Raw genomic sequence first — 22,300 nt, forward strand, 5'->3', positions numbered from 1 at the left:
TAAAATGGGCGGATGGTGAAGTAGACATACAGTACTTGGTATTCATATCTCAAAAAATATAAATGAACGTACCGCAATCTATTTCAATAGAACATTTGCAAAAATAGATAAGATTCTGCAACCATAGAGGGGTCTATTTCTTGTCTATTTCTGAACAAATCACATTGACTAACTCTTTGGTCCTATTACAGTTGACTTACTTAATAATGGCACTGCCTACTCCAGACAACTCGTTTTTTAAATCATATGAGCAAAAAAAGATTTCATTTTATTTGGAATGCTTAGCCATACAAAATTAAACGTGCCTATTGACGTAATGAATATGAGTTTGGGGGGCTAAAATTATTAAATATTAAAGCTTTAAACCTCTCACTAAAATTTTCACTCATACCTAAGTTATACTTAAACTCAAAATAGTTCTCCAGTAGATTTGTAAAAAAAAATGCCTTCTTGCCTTTACACAGACTTCTCATTTCCGACTTATTGAAAATGACATTTTGACAATGACACCAAAAATGGAGGAGGCAAGTGGAAGAGGGAGAAGGTAGGGAACTTGTTTGTCTGCCATATACAGTGGACTCCAAAATTACTGGCACCGCTGACTGGCAATGCACAAACAATACTTAAAAAATATAAACAATGAAATGAGCTCAAAATACCAACTTGAGAAATACTGTACTTTATTAATGTTTCAGTGGAACCAACCACAATCATACAATTATTTAATACAAAATCAATTTAACCAAAATCAAGGTATCATAATTATTGGCACTCCTCATTTAGTACTTAGTGCAAACAACTATGGCAAGGATAACAGCATGGAGTCTTTTCCTGTAATGTTTGACAAGGTTAAGGAACACATTTGGAGGGATTATGGACCATTCCTCTATGCAGATGCTTTCAAAATCCTTCACATTCTTGGGTTTGCGCTTATCAACTGCCCTCTTCCACTCAGCCCACAGGTTTTTGATTGGATTGAGGTCCGGCGACTGAGATGGCCTTGGCAAAACATTGATTTTGTTGTCACAACCATTTCTGTGTGGATCTTGAGGTATGTTTTGGGCCATTGTCTTGTTGGAAAGTCCACCTACGGCCATGTCCCAGCCGTCTGGCAGAGGCAACCAGATTGTCAGCCAAAATTGCCTGATACTTGGTGGAATTCATTATGCCATCAAGGTATTGGAGTGGTCTTTACAAAGCCCTGACCTCAATCCTATAGAAATTTTGTGGGCAGAACTGAAAAAGCGTGTGCGAGCAAGGAAGCCTACAAACCTGACTCGGTTACACCAGCTCTGTCAGGAGGAATGGGTCAAAATTCACCCAACTTATTGTGAGAAGCTTGTGGAAAGCTATCCGAAACGTTTGACCCAAGTCAAACAATTTCAAGGCAATGCTACCAAATACTAATTGAGTGTATGTAAACTTCTGACCCACTGGGAATGTGATGAAAGAAATTAAAGCTGAAATAAATCATTCTCTTTACTTCAAGATGATGTACACCATCCTTTTGGGAAAATTCTAGGAAGTGACTAACACAGGTAGTCCAAATACCTTAGGATTTAAATGGCATACTGCTAGATCTAGACCAACTTGATCTTTTGGGATTATTTGTGGCCACACCTACAGCCCAATAGGAACCATCAGAATTCTCTACGTCCCAGCTGTGTGTTCCTGAGTTATAACCCTCAGAACCTAGGACACATCCATGAAGCCTCTCTGGGTTGTCAGGGAGCTGTAGTGCTTTATCACAATGTCTCATGCTGGTCAAGTCCTCGTACAGGATGAGACCTGTGTCTGCAGTGTTGGGATCCAGGATTACAGGAGCTAAGGAGAGATAATTTAACTTTACCATTTACTCTGTAAATTCACTACAAGTTTCATTGATACTCATATCTAAATTCCTATGAGCATTGTTTTGCAATAGAGAAATTATGCAATTTAACAGTATGGGGGTCACTACTAGAATTAATATGAATTATACTGATACAGTCCTAGGACTAAGAACAAGGTGCAGATGAAACCTACTGTTGTTTTTTGCTGCAAAACATTACTCAGTGGCTAGGTTTCCATCCAATTTGCGACAGATTTTCATGCGAATAATATAAAAAATATATTTAAAAAAAATCACTCCTTGCTCCAAGCTCCGCTCCTCTCACATACTCTGCACCAGACCGAGGTCGCGTCCCCTGTACAGACGTTTCATGCATAAACCTATGGTTGCGTACAACGTCATGGACCATTTTATCGGCTGACAGATTGCTATAACATATGATATGGTTAGCTAATACTTACAATACCTATCCAGCTGTTGTAAGATTTTGCATCCATCAACAACACCTGGGCAGAGAAATGCCCCCAGACTTTGTTGTGGGTTTAAACACGAGTTTAATGTGTTACCATTGTATTTTCGACTCTACCCGTAGTTTTGCCACAAACTGTCGCGATAAATGGCAAACTTGCCCAATCTGTTTTTTCGCACATGCTCTCTAGACAACAGTTCGCTGATAAAGAGTACACTGAACAAGTTATAGGCTATATGATGAGATGGATAAAAGCAAGATCATTATGTCACTAGCATACAAATAATACCCTCAATTTTTATTGGAAAGCAGCATCAAACTCATCACTGTGTACTTTCATCATCACGTAGCTTAAACTGTGCATGCTTTTCCAAGTCGCACTGGAAGGACCACACAACATAGCATCGCTGCAGGTTGCAGCAAGTGTTGTGCTGTGTGTCATCTCCTGTCAAAATACTTCCTGCATTCTGTGTATTACATGTGTACGAGGAAAGGAACTACTGTGTGTTTGAAATACACAGATACCACAAAGGTCTGTGCATAATATAGTATTATCATAGCAAACAAATTGATAGTTTAATGTGTCTTGCTTCAGTCATTGTGACTACCTTTTAAACTCTGTTAGTGGTAGATGTGTTCTTTTCCAAGGTAACCACTGGAGGGCAGTCAAGGTTTTGCAGATCTTGTACTTGGAGACACTTCCCTTACAAGGAATGATTTACACAATGTGTACTTTGTGTGTGTACAATAACCATATTAATTCCAACAAATATTATTTCAAGTCATCTGTAATTTCAAGTCATCTTATGCCATGATAGCAAACACCAAAATATTCACATAATGGGGGACATGAGCATCGCTAGGATGAAATCATCTGTAAAGGAATATCTCAACAATAAACTCTTTATTTCTCTAGCGCAAATTGTATTTTTGCTTCATGCAATTCTAGCAATTTGATTAGAGATTAGTTTATTCAGAGGTCACATGTTTTTGTAGTTTTAATTGCAGGATGTCAACTGCATGTTGTCTCAGGGTTGTACCACTGTACATAGAACCACCTTCAGAGGGACACGTCTCCTAAGTTTCTGTGTGAGAAGAGAATAAGGAGCCCCTGGCCCCTTAACCTTGACCGCCATGTAAGTGTTTGAGGCCATAATGACTACTGTGTGTAATTATGGTGTGAGGCAGGCTGGAATGTGACTTCAAAGTGTCTCCCTACTCTGTCGCCCTATTCTTGTCATGTTGAGGGTGGAGAAAATGTGAAAATATTTCTTTAACAATTCTTTATTATTTATGTTGTCTTTTTTCCAATGGGCGGGTCTGCATGTAGAGGCACATTTTGTGTGTGAATTTGGAAGGACATAAAGCACAACTACAGTGGCTTGCAAAATTATTCACCCCCTTGGCATCTTTCCTATTTTGTTGCCTTACAACCTGGAATTAAAATAGATTTTTATGATGGGGGGTTGTATCATTTGATTTATACAACATGCCTACCAATTTGAAGATGCAAAATATTTTTATTGTGAGACAAACAAGTAATAAGACAAAAAAATGAACTTGAGCGTGCATAACTATTCATCCCCCCCCCAAAAAAAGTCAATACTTTGCAGAGTCACCCTTTACAGCTGCAAGTCACTTGGGGTATGTCTCTATAAGCTTGGCACATCTAGCCACTGGGATTTTTGCCTATTCTTCAAGGCAAATCTGCTCCCGCTCCGTCAAGTTGGATGGGTTCCGCTGGTGTACAGCAATCTTTAAATCATACCACAGATTCTCAATTGGATTGAGCCATTCCAAGACATTTACATGTTTCCCCTTAAACCAATCAAGTGTTGCTTTAGCAGTATGCTTAGGGTCATTTTCATGCTTGAAGATGATCCTCCGTCCCAGTCTCAAATCTCTGGAAGACTGAATCAGGTTTCCCTCAAGAATTTCCCTGTATTTAGCGCCTTCCATCATTCCTTAAATTTTGACCAGTTTCCCAGTCTCTGCCGATGAAAAACATCCACAAAACATGATGCTGCCACCACCATGCTTCACTGTGGGGATAGGGTTCTCAGGGTGATGAGAGGTGTTGGGTTTGCACCAGACATTGCATTTTCCTTGATGGCCAAAAAGCTAAATTTTAGTCTCATCTGACCAGAGTACCTTCTTCCATATGTTTGGGGAGTCTCCCATATGACTTTTGGTGAACACCAAACATGTTTGCTAATTTTTTTCTTGAAGCAATGGCTTTTTTTCTGGACACTTCCATAAAGCCCAGATTTGTGGAATGTATGGCTCCGCTGTGGAGCTTTGCAGCTCCTTCAGGGTTATCTTTGGTCTCTTTGTTGCCTCTCTGATTAACGCCCTCCTTGCCTGGTCTGTGAGCTTTGGTGAGTGGCCCTCTTGGCAGGTTTGTTGTGGAGCCATATTCTTTCCATTTTTAAATAATGGATTTAATGGTGCTCTGTGGGATGTTCAAAGTTTTGGATATGTTTTTGTAACCCAACCCTGATCTGTACTTCTCCACAACTTTGTCCCTGACCTGTTTGGCGAGCTCCTTGGTCTTCATAGTGCCGCTTGCTTGGTGGTGCCCCTTGCTTAGACTCTGGGGCCCTTCAGAACAGGTGTATATATACTGAGATCATGTGACAGATCATGTGACACTTAGATTGCACACAGGTGGACTTTATTTAAATAATTATGTGACTTCTGAAGGTAATTGGTTGCACCAGATCTTATTTAGGGGCTTCATAGCAAAGGGGGTGAATACATATGCACGCACAGCTTTTCCGTTTTTTATTTTTTAGAGACAAGTCATTTTTCATTTCACTTCAACAATTTGGACTCTGTTGTGTATGTCCATTACATGAAATCCAAATAAAAATCTATTTAAATTACAGGTTGTAATGCAACAAAATGGGAAAAACGCCAAGGGGGGTGAATACTTTTGCAAGGCACTGTACTTCAGACCATCGTCATTAACATAGCTACAGTATCTGCAAGTATAGATTCAGTCCTGAACACAAGGTTGCTAAATGATGCTATACCTATATTACATTAATGATTATATGCCTATATTACATTAAATATTCTATACCTGTATTACATTAAATATTCTATACCTGTATTACATTTAAGAATCTATGCCTATATTACATTAAAGATTCTATACCTACAGTTTAAGTCGGAAGTTTACATACACTTAGGTTGGAGTCATTAAAACTCGTTTTTCAACCACTCCACAAATATCTTGTTAACAAACTATAGTTTTGGGAAGTCGGTTAGGACATTTGCTTTGTGCATGACACAAGTCATTTTTCCAACAATAGTTTATAAACAGATAATTTCACTTATAATTCACTGTATCACAATTCCAGTGGGTCAGAAGTTTACATACACTAAGTTGACTTTGCCTTTAAACAGCTTGGAAAATTCCAGAAAATTATGTCATGGCTTTAGAAGCTTCTGATAGGCTAATTAACATCATTTGAGTCAATTGGAGGTGTACCTGTGGATGTATTTCAAGGCCTAACCTGACATCATGGGAAAATCCAAATAAATCTGCCAAGACCTCTGGGAACAATTTCCAAATGCCTGAAGGTACCACGGTCATCTGTACAAACAATAGTACGCAAGTATTAACACCGTGGGACCACGCAGCCGTCATACTGCTCAGGAAGAAGACGCGTTCTGTCTCCTAGAGATGAACGTACTTTGGTGAGTAAAGTGCAAATCAATCCCAGAACTACAGCACATGACCTTGTTAAGACGCTGGAGGAAACAGGTACAAAAGTATCTATATCCACAGTAAAACGTGTCCTATATCGACATAACATGAAAGGCCGCTCAACAAGGAAGAAGCCACTGCTCCAAACCGCCATTAAAAAAGCCAGACTATGGTTCGCAACTGCAAAGATTGTACTTTTTTTTTTAAATGTCCTCTGGTTTGATAAAACAAAAATACAACTGTTTTGCCATAATGACCATCGTCATGTTTGGAGGAAATAGGGGGAGGCTTGCAAACCGAAAAACACCATCCCAACCGTGAAGCACGGGGGTGGTAGCAACATGTTGTGGTTTTTTTTTGCTGCAGGAGGGCCTGGTGCACTTCACAAAATAGATGGCTCATGTGGAAGGAAAATTATGTGGATATAATGAAGCAACATCTCAAGACATCAGTCAGGAAGTTAAAGCTTGTTCGCAAATTGGTCTTCCAAATGGACAATGACCCCAAGCATACTTCCAAAGTTGTGGCAAAATGGCTTAAGGACAACAAAATCAAGGTATTGGAGTGGCCATCACAAAGCCCTGACCTCAATCCTATAGAAAATGTGTGGGCAGAACTGAAAAAGCGTGTGCGAGCAAGGAGGCCTACAAACCTGACTCAGTTACACCAGCTCTGTCAGGAGGAATGGGTCAAAATTCACCCAACTTATTGTGGGAAGCTTGTGGAAGGCTACCCAAAATGTTTGACCCAAGTTAAACAATTTAAAGGCAATTCTACCGAATACTAATTGAGTGTATGTAAACTTCTGACCCACTGGGAATGTGATGAAAGAAATAAAAGCTGAAATAAATCATTATTTCTGCTATTATTCTGACATTTCACATTCTTAAAATAAAGTGTTGATCCTAATTGCCCTAAAACAGGGATTTTTTTACTAGGATTAAATGTCAGGAATTGTGAAAAACTGAGTTTAAATGTATTAGGCTCAGGTGTATGTAAACTTCCGACTTCAACTGTATATTACATTAAAGAGGGCGCTAGCTGTCTTATAACCTCAACCTCTGATGAAACATAACTTGACTTCCTCAGAGCCTCTGTGATCAAGGTGTTATTTGGGGGCCAGTGACTACCCATACAGTGCCATGAAAAAGTATTTGCTGCCTCTCTGATTTGCTCTATTTTTGCATATTTTTCATTCGGAATGTTATCAGATCTTCAACCAAAACCTGATATTAGATTAATTTTCAAATAACCCAAAAAATAAAAGGATACTTATTTTATTTATCTAATTAATGAAGTCACACAACACTCAATTCCCCTGTGAAAAAGCAATTGCCCTCTTACACTCAATAACTGGTTGTGCCACCTTTTTAGCTGCCATAATGCCAACCAAACATTTCCTGTAGTTGTTGATCAGTCTCTCACATCACTGTAGAGGAATTTTGTCCCACTCTGCATACAGAACTGCTTTAAGTCAGTGAAACATGAACTGCTTGTTTCAAGTCCTGCCACATCTCATTTGGGATTAGGTCTGCATGCAGAGTGGGCCAAAATTCCTCCACAGTGATGTGGGAGACTGATCAACAACTACAGGAAGCGTTTGGTTGGAGTCATAGCAGCTAAAGGTGGCACAACCAGTTATTGAGTGTAAGGGAGCAACTACTTTTTCACACAGGGGAATTGGGTGTTGCAAAACTTTTTTAAATAAATAAAATAATTAACTTTTTTGTTGTTGTTATTTGTAACCTCAGGTTCCCTTTATCTAATTTTAAGTTTGGTTGAAGATCTGATAACATTCAGTATGAAAAATAGAGAAAATCAGAAAGGGGGCAAATACTTTTTCACAGCACTGTAGATGTGGCTGAGAGGAGGGCCAACATTCCTGCACCACTACAGGGGTCAACTACATATGTCATGTCGTCAGAGCATCTTGCTGTAGTTCCGACAAAGACAAGCTTTTGTCATGGTATCAGTGAAAACATAAATTACATCAGGGTTCTTATAGTGTCCTTCAGTGAAAAGCTGCAGGGTTTTAATTGTAGAGCGCTTGAATGGATAATGCTAGACAAGGGATGTGCAATGCTGGGACATAGCTACTGTAGGCCAGTTTGCCTTGAGTGTAGTGCTTCACTCATAACACCAGTGGGACATTAGTGATTTAACTCTCCTTGTGTATTGATGACAGACTCTCATGTCAGTGGAAGGTTTGTGTTATTAACAGCTCATATTTCACTCTGCTGGAATGCATGGCTGTCTCATTGAAAGCCCTGGCACAGGAGGTACGTCATTTGTTCAATGTGAAGGCTTTGGCCAGCCAGGTATCACTTTTTTTGTATGTTGCATGTAATTAGAAGGTCCTTGCCTCAATCTTTGACATGAGGCAATACTCTTATTTATCTAATATCTCTCAGATCTTTATCATTATCTTTGTTTCTGTTTCTGTTCTTTTCTTAGCAGATGGAATGTTTGCTGCATGTTCTCACCATGGAAACAAATTCAACAGAAAGACAACACAGCTCACAGTGATGACGACTTGGCTCTGTATGTGAACAGACTGATGTGTCATCTAACCTGATGATAGGCAGACAGACAGTTTTATCGGGCACTCACTGACGGCTGAATCCTAACTGCAGATCTGCGAGTGTTACAAATGTTCGCACAAATCTCCCATTGACATGAATGAATGACTGACGATGACAGGGGATTGATGCTGAAGTACTGTAGATACTGCATTTACAGTAGTAGGTTCTAAACTCAGTCCTTTGGGACCATCAATCATTTCATGTATAGTATTGCATAGAAGAACTTTATTTTTTATGGAGCACAGAGACCTTCATTGGTGTGTGTGTGCATCTGTGTGTGTGTGTGACTCAGCCCTGTGCCATCGACTTACTCTCTCTTCCCACAGGTAGAGCCCTGCATGCAGACAGACAGCCCCTGGTAGGTGAGTCAGTCTGGTTGAGGAGGCGGGATAGGGAGGGAGGGGTGTTAGAAGAGGGGATCCACCTCCACCAGCTCCCTCCACAGGGTAAAGATCCTGTCCAAATATGACATCACTGACCTCCTAAAGGCCAAGCAGCTCTGCCAGTGTATGAAGGCAGAGGGTTGGAGCTGGATGGGGGAGAGCGTTATGTTACAGAGGGTTGGAGCTGGATGGGGGAGAGCGTGTATGTTACAGAGGGTTGGAGCTGGATGGGGGAGAGCGTGTATGTTAGAGAGTTTGAGCTGGATGGGGGAGAGCGTGTATGTTACAGAGGGTTGGAGCTGGATGGGGGAGAGCGTGTATGTTACAGAGGGTTGGAGCTGGATGGGGGAGAGCGTTATGTTACAGAGGGTTGGAGCTGGATGGGGGAGAGCGTGTATGTTACAGAGGGTTGGAGCTGGATGTGGGAGAGCGTGTATGTTACAGAGGGTTGGAGCTGGATGGGGGAGAGCGTGTATGTTAGAGAGTTTGAGCTGGATGGGGGAGAGCGTGTATGTTACAGAGGGTTGGAGCTGGATGGGGGAGAGCGTGTATGTTACAGAGGGTTGGAGCTGGATGGGGGAGAGCGTGTATGTTACAGAGGGTTGGAGCTGGATGGGGGAGAGCATGTACCAACAGGGTCCTCCACCTCTACAGGTTGACAGCTGCAGGGACAAAGGGCCAGGGGGGCCCAGACTAACTGGCTGCTATGCTGACTTTATTTCCATCACACCCAGTTGAACTCCCCCTATTTAACAACATCTTAAGTGAAGCCCATGGAATAACAAAGAGTAAAAATAACATCTCACTTTCCAGACACATTATGTCCATATTCTCAATTACAAGAGTATAAATATGTTATAAGCGTTGCTGTCGCACTCCGTTTTAAAGAGCACAATTATGTTTTCATTGGTTTGACACTTTAATTAAAACAATAGTAGCAGTACTAAATGTCTTCATTGAAAACTGTTTTTATATCATTGCTAGATTACAAATATTAGTCTAAACCTTCTCATAGGAGTGTGAAGATTCAACAACCTCCCTTGCAACTCCCCAGTCAGAAAACTTGACCCCAAGTCACTCTGCTTACTTATTATCTCAAATTACCCAAGAATAAATAGTGTATGTATCTGTAATTTACAAATCTCAGAGCAGAAAGAAATCTTGAGCAGGTTGCTCATGCCGGCCTGCCTTTCAAAATGGTTTTGTTGGATGGGTGTGAAGTAAAGTTCTTGATTTATTCATGGCGACAGATAATTGCTGGTGTCTTGTCATCTGTCAGAAACACTGGGCCAAGGGATGTTCCAAACTACAGTCAAAGCTTTTTGTGTTCGGACCATAAATCTGTCAAGCTCTGCTGTAAATCTCAGGTCTCTGAGGAAGCCTGTTTGTGCACTATACAGATGTAGGATCTTAAATTGATCACCCTGTTGGAGGATAACGTTTCTGCAAAGCAGGACATTTAAAACATGTAGTGGATTTGAGGTTTAAAAAGGCTTCTGAAAATTGTAATTTCCACTTTGAAATTTCCGACTTGATTTCTCCTTACGAAAAATGTATCAACTCCTAAAAAAAATGTCAATGAAATATAATCCACATAAAAAAATAAAAAAATCTTATTGAAGCAGGATTATTTTCCTGCTGTAGCAAACTGGCTCAAATTAAGATCCTACATCTGTAGGACAATAGGCTATGACTCAGCACACTGTGCTGTGCTAGCCCCAAATCCTTTCCACAACAAATGAATCAAAGACAGTGCTGGACTACCTGGTGCTGTAATTACAGATGAAGGGTGTGACGTGCAGACGGAGGGAATTAGATGCTTCCAATTTCTGACGGAGCAAATGAACACCCCACAGGTGGCGGAGGGAATGGAGGGAATGGAGACGTTGGTACAGAGCATTAAACACTGGCTCTGTCTTAGAATTTAAGATGACTTGGGGCAGCAGCTCCAGTAACTATGCTGACAATGCTCATTCTAACCCCTTGTGAAAAATAAAACACTTGATTGACCATTATTTGATTGGAGTCCCCTTGAATTGGCAATCTCAATTGGTTTAGAGGGCATATACTGTATAATGCCATGATTTTAGGTGGAACAATCAAGGTCAAGTGTCTTGCTCAAGGGTACCTCTTTTTAACAATCAAAAGGCAAGCTTTGGTCAAAGCCAAGGGCACTATGGCTACGCAAGCTTAACGTTTTATTTTATTTTTTATAAACAGTTGTTGTACACTAAGAAGAGACAAGAGATGTAGAATTAGTATAATTAGACAAGCTTGAAATGACACCACAAACTTACTTCACAAGGTTAGGCTACTGCAAGATGCCTAGTTCCCACTGTGTTCTCTCAGACTCCAGAGAGCCAGTCCTGCCAAAACACTGAGCTTCAGTCCCCAGGATCAAAGTCCTCAGCTAGTATTGCATTATCTCCGACTTGTTCATCAGACACTACCTGTGCAGGTCGTACATCCTCCCTTTTATTTCCTCTCATCCAACGGACTCTCAGTCCAGGATGTGGCTAACCAAGAACGTTTCACACGTTTTTATCCTTCCCCTCAGATCTTAGAGGACCATCTTGAGAGGAGCCGTGTCTGCAATCAAACCAAGGGACAAGGGAAAGAAATGTGATAGGGTATATAGTCTAACATTGAAGTCATGGTGACTCAGGTCATATTGTTATGGGGATGAATTGATAAGATATGAAGACATGGGCAAAACAGTTACTCTTCACTGTTCTTTAGGGAAAGCTCTGACTGGAATTGTCTGGTTGTGACCCACCCACCTTTTCCAAAACCCAACCTATGATTAGCATGGAAAGTTTATGGCTTTTACAACTCATTTCAAATTATAGAGAGAATACCATGTTAGAGTGTGCAGACCTGTGTTTAAGAAACCTAGAAATGACGTTCTAATTGCAGAACAAGAAAAAGAAGGGCAATGTTGTAATTCTCTCCTAAACAACTTTTATTTCCAACAACAATAACTCTCTGCCTTTTACTTTAGCATTGCAATGGGGAAAACACATCGCTCTCACCATGTCAGTGCAGGAAACAAACGTAAAAACACCTTTGCATGACACAAGCCTGGACATGGACATTTCGCTTTCAAATGTTTTATTTGACCAACAAGGCATTCTACATTGTAGCCCTCTATAAAATCGCTCCAAATTAGCACCCCCAAACTGAAAAGCCAAGCTATGCCTATGACAGCAGCTTGAAGGTTGATTCACTGATGTGGTCATCCTGTCTGGGTTGGCGCCCCCCCCCTTGGGTCGTGCCATGGCGGAGATCTTTGCGGGCTATACTCAGCTTTGTCTCAGGATGGTAAGTTGGTGGTTGAAGATATCCCTCTAGTGGTGTGGGGGCTGTGCTTTGGCAAAGTGGGTGGGGTTATATCCTTCCTGTTTGGCCCTGTCCGGCGGTGTCCTCGGATGGGGCCACAGTGTCTCCTGACCCCTCCTGTCTCAGCCTCCAGTATCTATGCTGCAGTAGTTTATGTGTCGGGGCTGGGGTCAGTTTGTTATATCTGGAGTACTTCTCCTGTCCAATTCGGTGTCCTGTGTGAATCTAAGTGTGCGTTCTCTAATTCTCTCCTTCTCTCTCTCGGAGGACCTGAGCCCTAGGACCATGCCCCAGAACTACCTGACATGATGACTCCTTGCTGTCCCCAGTCCACCTGGCCGTGCTGCTGCTCCAGTTTCAACTGTTCTGCCTTATTATTATTCGACCATGCTGGTCATTTATGAACATTTGAACATCTTGGCCATGTTCTGTTATAATCTCCACCCGGCACAGCCGGAAGAGGACTGGCCACCCCACATATGCTCTCTCTAATTCTCTTTCTTTCTCTCACTCGGAGGACCTGAGCCCTAGGACAATGCCCCAGGACTACCTGACATGATGACTCCTTGCTGTCCCCAGTCCACCTGGCCGTGCCGCTGCTCCAGTTTCAACTGTTCTGCCTTTTTATTATTCGACCATGCTGGTCATTTATGAACATTTGAACATCTTGGCCATGTTCTGTTATAATCTCTACCCGGCACAGCCAGAAGAGGACTGGCCACCCCACATAGGAAGAAACCTAGAGAGGAACCAGGCTAGGTTTTGGCCTTTCTAGGGAGTTTTTCCTAGCCACCGTGCTTCTACACCTGCATTGCTTGCTGTTTGGGGTTTTAGGCTGGGTTTCTGTACAGCACTTTGAGATATCAGCTGATGTACGAAGGGCTATATAAATAAATTTGATTTTAAAAAAAAGGTTAAACATTGGAAATGCTATCGCTAAATGAGTGCATCAGCTGCTGAGTGGACGGCTCATAATAATGTCTGGATTGGATCAAATTCAATTTGATACCATTCCACTTATTCCGCTCCAGCCATTACCACGAGGCCGTCCTCCCCAATTAAGGTGCCACCAACCTCCTGTAGTGTACATAGCCATTCACACCACTTAAGCCAAAGCAGCTAACTGTTGGGAAGGCTCAAAACAAGCACCTTGTACCTCGTAGGCCCAATTGACTTTTTAAGCACCGTGCTATAAACCCAGGCAGGAAGGAAACAAAGTCTTCAATGACCTCTCAATGAGTGTGTGATAAGAGTGATGACCCCCAGCAGCATTTGGGCTGATATGATCAGAGTCCAGTCTGACAGGTGAAGCTACAGAGCCTTAGAGAACAAGTGACGTTGTAAATCTACATTTAAAAAAATGTTTTTGAAAGCCTGCACTCAAGCAGTGTAATGACAGTGCCTTGGAAGTTAAAGAAAAAGAAGGTCAATGTTCTTTTAGGGGAGATATATATCATTCGCCAGTGCGTTTGAACCTAAAAAACAAACATTGTAATGGATATGTTTCATGTTATAGGTATGTGTATTGCTTGAGGTTTGTCTTGTGATCTGTTTCTAATGCGGTATCATCTTAAGATCCTTCCTCCAGGTATGGAGTCTGATATGGCCATGTGTTGCTTCTACATGTATGGGTCAATTATGTGCCTATGCTATACATACATGCCGCAGTAAATTAGAGGTATGACACATATACAGTACATACAGTAACAGACATACAACACAGTTAGCAGCAGTATGGATATTCAGCTAGCGGGATATACGCTGCACCGGCAGGATAGAACAGCACACTCCGGTAAGACGAGGGGGGGCGGTCTGTGCATATTTGTAAACAACAGCTGGTGCACGAAATCTAAGGAAGTCTCTAGATTTTGCTGGCCTGATGTAGAGTATGTTGTGATAAATTGCAGGCCAGACTACTTGCCTAGAGAGTTTTCAGCTATACTTTTCGTGGCTGTTTATTTACCACCACAGCCAGATTCTGGCACTACGACCACACTCAAGTCAGCTGTATAAGGAAATAAGGAAACCAGTCACCCAGAGGCGGAGCTCCTAGTGGCCGGAGACTTTAATGCAGGGAAACTGAAATCAGTTCTACCAAATTTGTATCAACATGTTAAATGTGCAACCAGAGGGAAACAAATTTTAGATCACCTGTACTCCACACACAGTTGCGTACAAAGCTCTCCCTCGCCCTCCATTTGGTAAATCTGACCACAACTCTATCCTCCTGATTCCTGCTTACAAGCAAAAATTAAAAAGCAGGAAGCACCAGTGACTCAGTCTATAAAAAAAGTGGTCAGATGAAGCAGATGCTAAACTACAGGACTGTTTTGCTGTCACAGACTGGAACATGTTCCGGGATTCTTCCGATGACATTGAGGAGTACACCACACCAGTCACTGGCTTTATCAATAAGTGCATCAAGGACATCGTCCCCACAGTGACTGTACGTACATACCCCACAGACCGCAAGAAGCCATGGATTACAGGCAACATTCACACTGAGCTAAAGGGTAGAGCTGCCGCTTTCAAGGTGCGGGACTCTATCCCGGAAGCTTACAAGAAATCTTGCTATGCCCTGCGACGAACCATCAAACACAAGCTAAATCACGAGCAAAATCACTTCTATGCTCGCTTTGAGGCAAGCAACATTGAGGCATGCATGAGAGCATCAGCTGTTCTGGACGACTGTGTGATCACGTTCTCCGTAGCCGACGTGAGTAGAGACCTTTAAACATGTCAACATACACAAGACTGCAGGGCCAGACGGATTACCAAGACGTGTGCTCCAGTCATGCGCTGACCAACTGACAGGTGTCTTCACTGACATTTTCAACATGTCCCTAATTGAGTCTGTAATACCAACATGTTTCAAGCAGACCACCATAGTCCCTGTGCCAAAGAACACAAAGGCAACGTGCCTAAAGGACTACAGACCCGTAGCACTCACGTCCGTAGCCATGAAGTGCTTTGAAAGGTTGGTAGTGGCTCACATCAACACCATTATCCCAGAAGCCCTAGACCCACTCCAATTTGCATACCGCCCAAAAAGATCCACAGATGATGCAGTCTCTATTGCACACCACACTGCCCTTTCCCACCTGAACACTTATGTGAAAATGCTATTCATTGACTACAGCTCAGCGTTCAACACCATAGTACCTTCAAAGCTTATCACTAAGCTAAGGATCTCGGGACTAAACACCTCCCTCTGCAACTGGATCCTGGACTTCCTGACGGGCCACACCCAGGTGGTGAGGGTAGGTAGCAACACATCCGCTACGCTGATCCTCAACACTGGAGCTCCACAGGGGTGTGTGCTCAGTCCCCTCCTGTACTCCCTGTTCACCCATGACTGCATGGCCAGGCACAACTCCAACACCATCATTAAGTTTGCAGACAACACAACAGTGCTAGGCCTGATCACCGACAACGACAAGACAGCCTATAGGTAGGAGGTCAGAGACCTGGCCGGGTGGTGCCAGAATAACAATATATCCCTCAACGTAACCAAGACTAAGGAGATGATTGTGGACAACAGGAAAAGGAGGACTGAGCACACCCCCATTCTCATCGACGGGGCTGTAGTAGAGCAGGTTGAGAGCTTCAAATTCCTTGGTGTCCACATCAACAACAAACTGGAATGGTCCAAACACACCAAGACAGTCGAGAAGAGGGCACAACAAAGCCTATTCCCCTCGGGAAACAAAAAAGACTTGGCATGGGTCCTGAGATCCTCAAAAGGTTCTACAGCTGCAACATCGAGAGCATCCAGACCGGTTGCATCACTGCCTGGTACGGCAAATGCTCGGCCTCTGACCGCAAGGCACTACAGAGGGTAGTGCATTCGGCCCAGTACATCACTGGGGCTAAGCTGCCTGCCATCCAGGACCTCTACATCAGGCGGTGTCAGAGGAAGGATCTAAAAATTGTCAAAGACTGTTCTTTCTACTACCACATAGCAAGTGGTACCGGAGTGACAATTCTAGGACAAAAAGGCTTCTCCACAGTTTTTACCCCCAAGCCATAAGACTCCTGAACAGGAAATCAAATGGCTACCCGGACTATTTACAAATGGCTACCCGGACCAACCCCTTTTTTCCCGCTGCTTCTACTCTCTGTTTATCATATATGCATAGTCACTTTAAGTATACATTCATGTACATACTACCTCAATTGTGCCGAACAACCAGTGCTCCCGCACATTGGCTAACCGGGCTGTCTGCAATGTGTCCAGCCACCCACCACCCGCCAACCCCTCTTTTACGATACCGCTACTCTCTGTTCATCATATATGCAGTCACTTTAACCAGATCTACATACTACCTCAATCAGCCTGACTAACCGGTGTCTGTATGTAGCCTCGCTACTTTTATAGCGTTGCTACTGTATATAGCCTGTATTTTTACTGTTGGTTTATTTCTTTACTTACCTATTGTTCCCCTAACACCTTTTTTACACTATTGGTTAGAGCCTGTAAGTAAGCATTTCACTGTAAGGTCTTTAACTGCTGTATTTGGTGCACGTGACAAATACACTTATTTGATTTGAGTAGCACAGTATTTCAACAAGGAGAGTCAGTAGCCAAGTTCGTGCTCTCTAGACCTTAGGAGCTACAGTGGGATGGCACTGACACACATCACGGAGCATGAGACCCCACGTGTCAAATCCACTTTTTACGAACGTCATCCCTGCGGATATTGATTTATTTGTTGATTATGTTCTACTACTTGTATGGGATATGTAGAGCAATACATTGTACAAAATAAGCTATCAGCACAAGAGTGTCAGAGAATGTCGTAAAGAGGTAAGTGGCACCTTGGTGAGAGGAAGAAGATTGCTGCTGCCACTAAATCAAACCATGAAAGTTTATTACAGTATCATATTCCATTCATTTACACAAATGGTTCCTCTGCTCACATCAAAACTGTCTTTCACCTCTAACAGAGGAAGGGTTGGGGGACGGGGATGTGGAGGAGGTGGGTAGGCCGTGGAGGAAGAAGGGGGAAACAGGGTAGCAAAGAGGCTAAGCAGCACTTGAGCCAACAGTGATTACAGGTGATAATTGTAAAATATTTTGTGTTCTTTTCCCTCAGCTTTGAAGTCTTGGCCCTTGTCTGTTCAAGTCTTGGTGGCCACTCAAGCTTGATTTATGACAGTTTCACACTAGACATCCAAATGACACTGTACCTTAGTCTAGCAAGGTAAGAATCACTCAATAGAACGTGGCTAATTGTTGCCGTAGAGATATGATGTTCATGTCACACATGATGATAAGTGTTTTTGCTCAATTTTCTCAGCTATAAGGTGTAAAGGGGAGTTTATTGATGTAGCTTACCTGATGAAGTCTCTACATGTCAGGCGTGAAACCACAATTAGTCATTATTTTCACTGAACACCCACGATATTATACTTTACAATAAAATAGTGTGTGTGCGAAATAAGTGAACTTTGATTAAGTGATTCTTTGTACGGTTGATTTCTAACATTGCCATTTGATGATATTGTTATAACATCCTGATAGTATTTTATAATATGTATTTCCAAGGCAAGTTTATGTTCATCTCTTTCAACTACTGTTAGTGAATCACAACGGCTGCTACTGCAATGCTTTCTCAGTCATAAAAAAACTATCCCTGAGACGTAAAAAGTGACTCATTGTTTTTAAGATAGAAATGCTATCTGTCAGGACATTCATACTCAAAAACCTGCCTACAGAAATTTCACAATGTCTTCTACGCACCATTATTTTGGGGTACTCATTTTTGAGATAACATTTCTACTGAAATATTCCAGGCATGTCTTTCCTCCAACAACATACCATGTTTTTTTCACAATGTTGTAATGCTGCTGGATGTCATCACATGTTCATGTTCCATTGTGACACTGATAATGCTATTAATGCAACTCAGAAGCGGAGGAGATCCTGCATGACTGGGGAGGCTGGGGAGAGGAGAGGAGGGGGTGTGAGTGTCTGAGCAGTTGACTGATCCTTCTCCTGTTTGCCCCCAGGGCCCTCGTAAACACATAATACAACTTTGCTTTTAGGCAAGCCTTCCTACAATGTGACACATACAAAAAGACAAGTCTTCAAAAGCACCTCTCACCTGTCAGAACCATCCAGAGCTATGAACTGACTCACTCGAAGGAGCTAAGAGACAGTAGAAGGAGAAATATTTGGGCTTGTGGTATGGCTGAACACTAGCACTGTCTGCCGTTGCATTGGAGTCACGTAGGATAGAACCGGAGCTTGAAACTACCAGCCCAGGGGAGTTTCAACAGTTTTACCTCAGCTAGGAAGGTAAACATCTATAGTGTCTGCAGAAAGAGGCACCAGTGACCGACATGAGCCTGTCTTCTCAGAGTACAGTACCGAGGAGGAGTGTGGGCACCAGGCCAGCCATGAGCAGCCACGCTATTCTCACCAAGTCAGAGTTCTCTGAGGAGGAGCAAGAGGGGATTCTGCTGGGTTTGGATGAGGAGGAGAACAGTGGCAGTGAGGACAGCGAGGCTGGCTCAAAGAAGTCTTTAGAGAGCAAGGGCGGCACGGCCGGCAGCTGCCCTGATGTGAAGAGACGCAGTCGTCCTGTCCGCTCCAAATCTCGCCGTGTGGCCGCCAACGTTCGCGAGCGAAAGCGTATCCTGGACTACAACCAGTCTTTCAATGCACTGCGCATGGTGCTCAAACATGACCTCAACGGCAAGCGACTGTCCAAGATCGCCACTCTGAGACGTGCCATCAACCACATCTCTTCGCTGACCGTCTTCCTGCGCTCCCACCCCTGCCCCAGTGCCCTGCCAGGAGGACATCCACCCTGCACCCACGCAGAGTGCCTCAGAGAGCAGCCCTCGGCTGGAATTGAGGAGGCCATGCTGGTCCTGGGGAAGGACAGGGAGAAAGAGAGGGGCTTCCAGACCCCGGTGGAGACCTACTGTCTGCAGCATAAGCCGTTGCATTGGAGTCAACACCACCAGCAGTCCCTGCAGGATCCCGGTGCTCACAAGGCTCCCATCATTCTGCCTCCAGAGCTCCAGCTCTACACAGACACCCCAGTAGGACGACACCCCAGCCCTTCGTGCCTGCCATCCCCATCCTATGCTCACTTCTCCCCCACTGAGACCCAGTTCTACACGCCTTCGCACCTTCACGAGGAGTTGAGCAGCCCCCCATACTACATCAGCAGCGAGTGGAGTGGGGGGTCAGGGTACCCGTTTGGAGTGAGGGCCAACTGTCGCCCGAACCACACTGACAGCTTCTCAGACTCCTCTCCTGCTGTGTCCTTCACGTGGCAGCTGGGTTACCTGCAAGGCTCAGCTGGCTACCAACAGTTCCTGACCATGTACTGACTGAATGAACCCAAGACATGAGCTCGAGTTGAGGGCACCAACGTTAAAGTCTACAATGATGTCAAACAGAGGGAAGCTGACATGTGTATATGTCTATGTATGTACAGTATGCATGGGATTGCAATGATGGATTTGGCTATTTGGCTTTGCAAGGGGAATTCTTAGTAATGTCTTACACTTGTTTAAACAGATTGACAAAAGTGTTGATGAAATTAAATGTTACAGCAGAATACAGTATATGTTTTACCTCCAATAGTCCCTAAGAACAAAAGGAATGTGTTTTAACATTTCATCATGTGTTTGTAATGCAGAATATAATGTGCTAAATATAGCTACTGAATGAGCTGTATGAGTTGTTAGTCTTAAAGCAGAGCATGAGGGCCTAAACACAATATACATCTATATTTCTGCTTACCTGAGCTATGTATGTTTACATGAGGAAGATGACTGTTTTCTCAATGAGAGAATTATAGTGCATCCTTCCCCTGCAGCACAAACCCCAGAAAAGCAACTTGTAGTAATTATTATAGTGTTAGAATTTTTGCCTATGCAATTTGTAAGAATTGAAAATAATGATGGAATAATAAAGAGAATTAAACATGTTCTGAACATTATGCATCACCCATACTTAAAAAAGTAAATGAATACAGGCGTTGATATTACTGTCTGGAATATTTCTAACATAAGATGATTGTTTATACAGTTGGGCTTTATTGAGAATTATTTGCATGGTTTCTTACCCCTGCGCCTCTCCTTTACAACCCCCTCCCCCGGCTCTTCTCCTAGACACTGAATGTTCCACTCTGTCTCTCATCCTGTAATTAGCATTGCCAACCACATTGCCTTTAGGTTAATTAAATAATTACGCATGTAGACATCCTTGCAATGTAATTGACCTTGAATTAAGCTGTTTTGAGAAAATCATATGACCCCGTTTCTGATTCTCACCAGAATATGAAAACAATGTGTGTGGAGGGGGGTTAGAGGGAGGTGTTTATGGTACAGCTATACAGGTCCTTTACATCCCTGATTCAGGAAGGCCTGTGCCATAAAGTCTCTGACCTCTAAGTGCTTGTGAGTAGATGAGCAATTGGCAGCATGCCTTCTCTTGTCACAAAGCAAGAAAACTCACTAGTGAATGAATCCATGAGGTGTGCAAACAGGCCATGGGAGAGACGTGATCAGGGGCAGGAATACAGTAGGTTGTAGTCAGGATCATAGCAAATTGATTCCAGTAAAAGCCAGACAGATCAGGAAGCTGATAAAGGAGGAGGAACAGAGGCAAAGGGCTTTAGTCTACTGGAGTCAAGGACCCTTCTCCCTTAACATTGTAGTTCCCACCGTTTCCTATGGATGTGAAACACAGTATTTTCCAGACAGACAGACCTAAACTGTGAACTCGTATGCCCTTACATATACGAGCTGTAATTAAATATGTCTCCATAACATGACTTGACAAGCACATTAGATACTTACATCATCTCTAGTTAAAAACCTTATCAACCATTTCATTTTCGCTGTTAGTGTCCTCCAGAGGGCAGTCACATCATTTATACCTTCTACTTGGAAGACACATGTACAGTAGGTATAAGTCCGAATCCTGAAAATGTTATGTAGTGTTAGATACAGATATGGAGGGTGAGGTCTCACTTAATATTGAGATGTGATTGAGTAACCTGGTCGGTTGGTTTACTTTTACAGTTCTGCATTGCTGTTACCCTATCCTCGGCCACCCACCCTGACTTCACTCATATCAACACCACAAGATTTGGAAGGGTGGCCCGCAAGACTACTGTTGCCCCAGAAACCCCCATACCTGTAAGGCTTTACACAACGGGTGGGACTAATCCTAAATGCTGATTGGGTAAAACTTTGTCTCAGGCCTAACAACACCCGTGCCATTATATCCTCCAAACACCAGCTTCTCTACCATTATAATTTAAAGAAACACTCATACCTACTGATGTTTTGCAACAGAAAACCACCAGAGTCAAGTTCAACAAGGCTTCTGTTTGCAACAAATTTATTGAACACGATGGGAGACAGAGAGCTTGTTTCAGGAGCAGGGCGCAGCAGGTGTTTACTGTGAAGGACCACAATAGGAGGCAGGTACCTGGGTCCAGGAGCAGGCAGAAGGTCATACACAGGGGTTCCAAAAAGGCAACAGTACAGGCAGGGAAAAAGCTAGGAACGTCAGCCAGGAGATCAGGCAATAGGTTGATAACAGAAAATCTGAGGCTAAAGTACAGGCAAGGAATAGGCAAACACTATCATACAAGGGAGGCGTAAATTACAGGGAAAAACAGAGCTCCAAATAGAAGTGTGTCACAAAACAAACAATACCTCACAATGATGGTGTGCAAAGAAATGAACTAAATAATGTGTGATAATGACATACAAGTGTGTGAACAGGTGATCAGAATTCAGGTGATTGGGATCTGGAGAGTGAGCTGCGTTCAGGGGATCTATGTGTATGAGAGTGTGAGTTGGAAGCAGAAGTTACAGCATGTAAAGATAGTAGTCCTCCTCGTCTGAGGAGGAGTAGGAAATATCGGACCAATGCGCAGCGTGGTACATGTTCATGATGTTTATTTCCCTGAACACTGAAATACAAAATAACAACGTGAATAAACG

At 42.9% G+C, this 22,300-nt stretch overlaps 1 protein-coding gene across 1 annotated transcript; it reads left to right on the top strand.

The window, feature by feature from the left end:
• Positions 1-18,420: 18,420 nt before the first annotated feature.
• Positions 18,421-20,234, top strand: LOC135545305 (class A basic helix-loop-helix protein 9). The gene has a single exon (XM_064972925.1). It carries the CDS (start codon positions 18,665-18,667, stop codon positions 19,664-19,666), a length of 1,002 nt encoding a protein of 333 aa, XP_064828997.1. The 5' UTR covers positions 18,421-18,664; the 3' UTR covers positions 19,667-20,234.
• The last annotated feature ends 2,066 nt before the right edge of the window (positions 20,235-22,300 follow it).

Source organism: Oncorhynchus masou, chromosome 9 (assembly GCF_036934945.1).
Source record: "Oncorhynchus masou masou isolate Uvic2021 chromosome 9, UVic_Omas_1.1, whole genome shotgun sequence".
Lineage (NCBI taxonomy): Eukaryota > Metazoa > Chordata > Actinopteri > Salmoniformes > Salmonidae > Oncorhynchus > Oncorhynchus masou.

What these genes read in the sequence shown, in the direction of transcription:
- LOC135545305 (XM_064972925.1), top strand. Translation starts at nt 18,665, where the DNA reads ATGAGCCTGTCTTCTCAGAGTACAGTACCGAGGAGGAGTGTGGGCACC.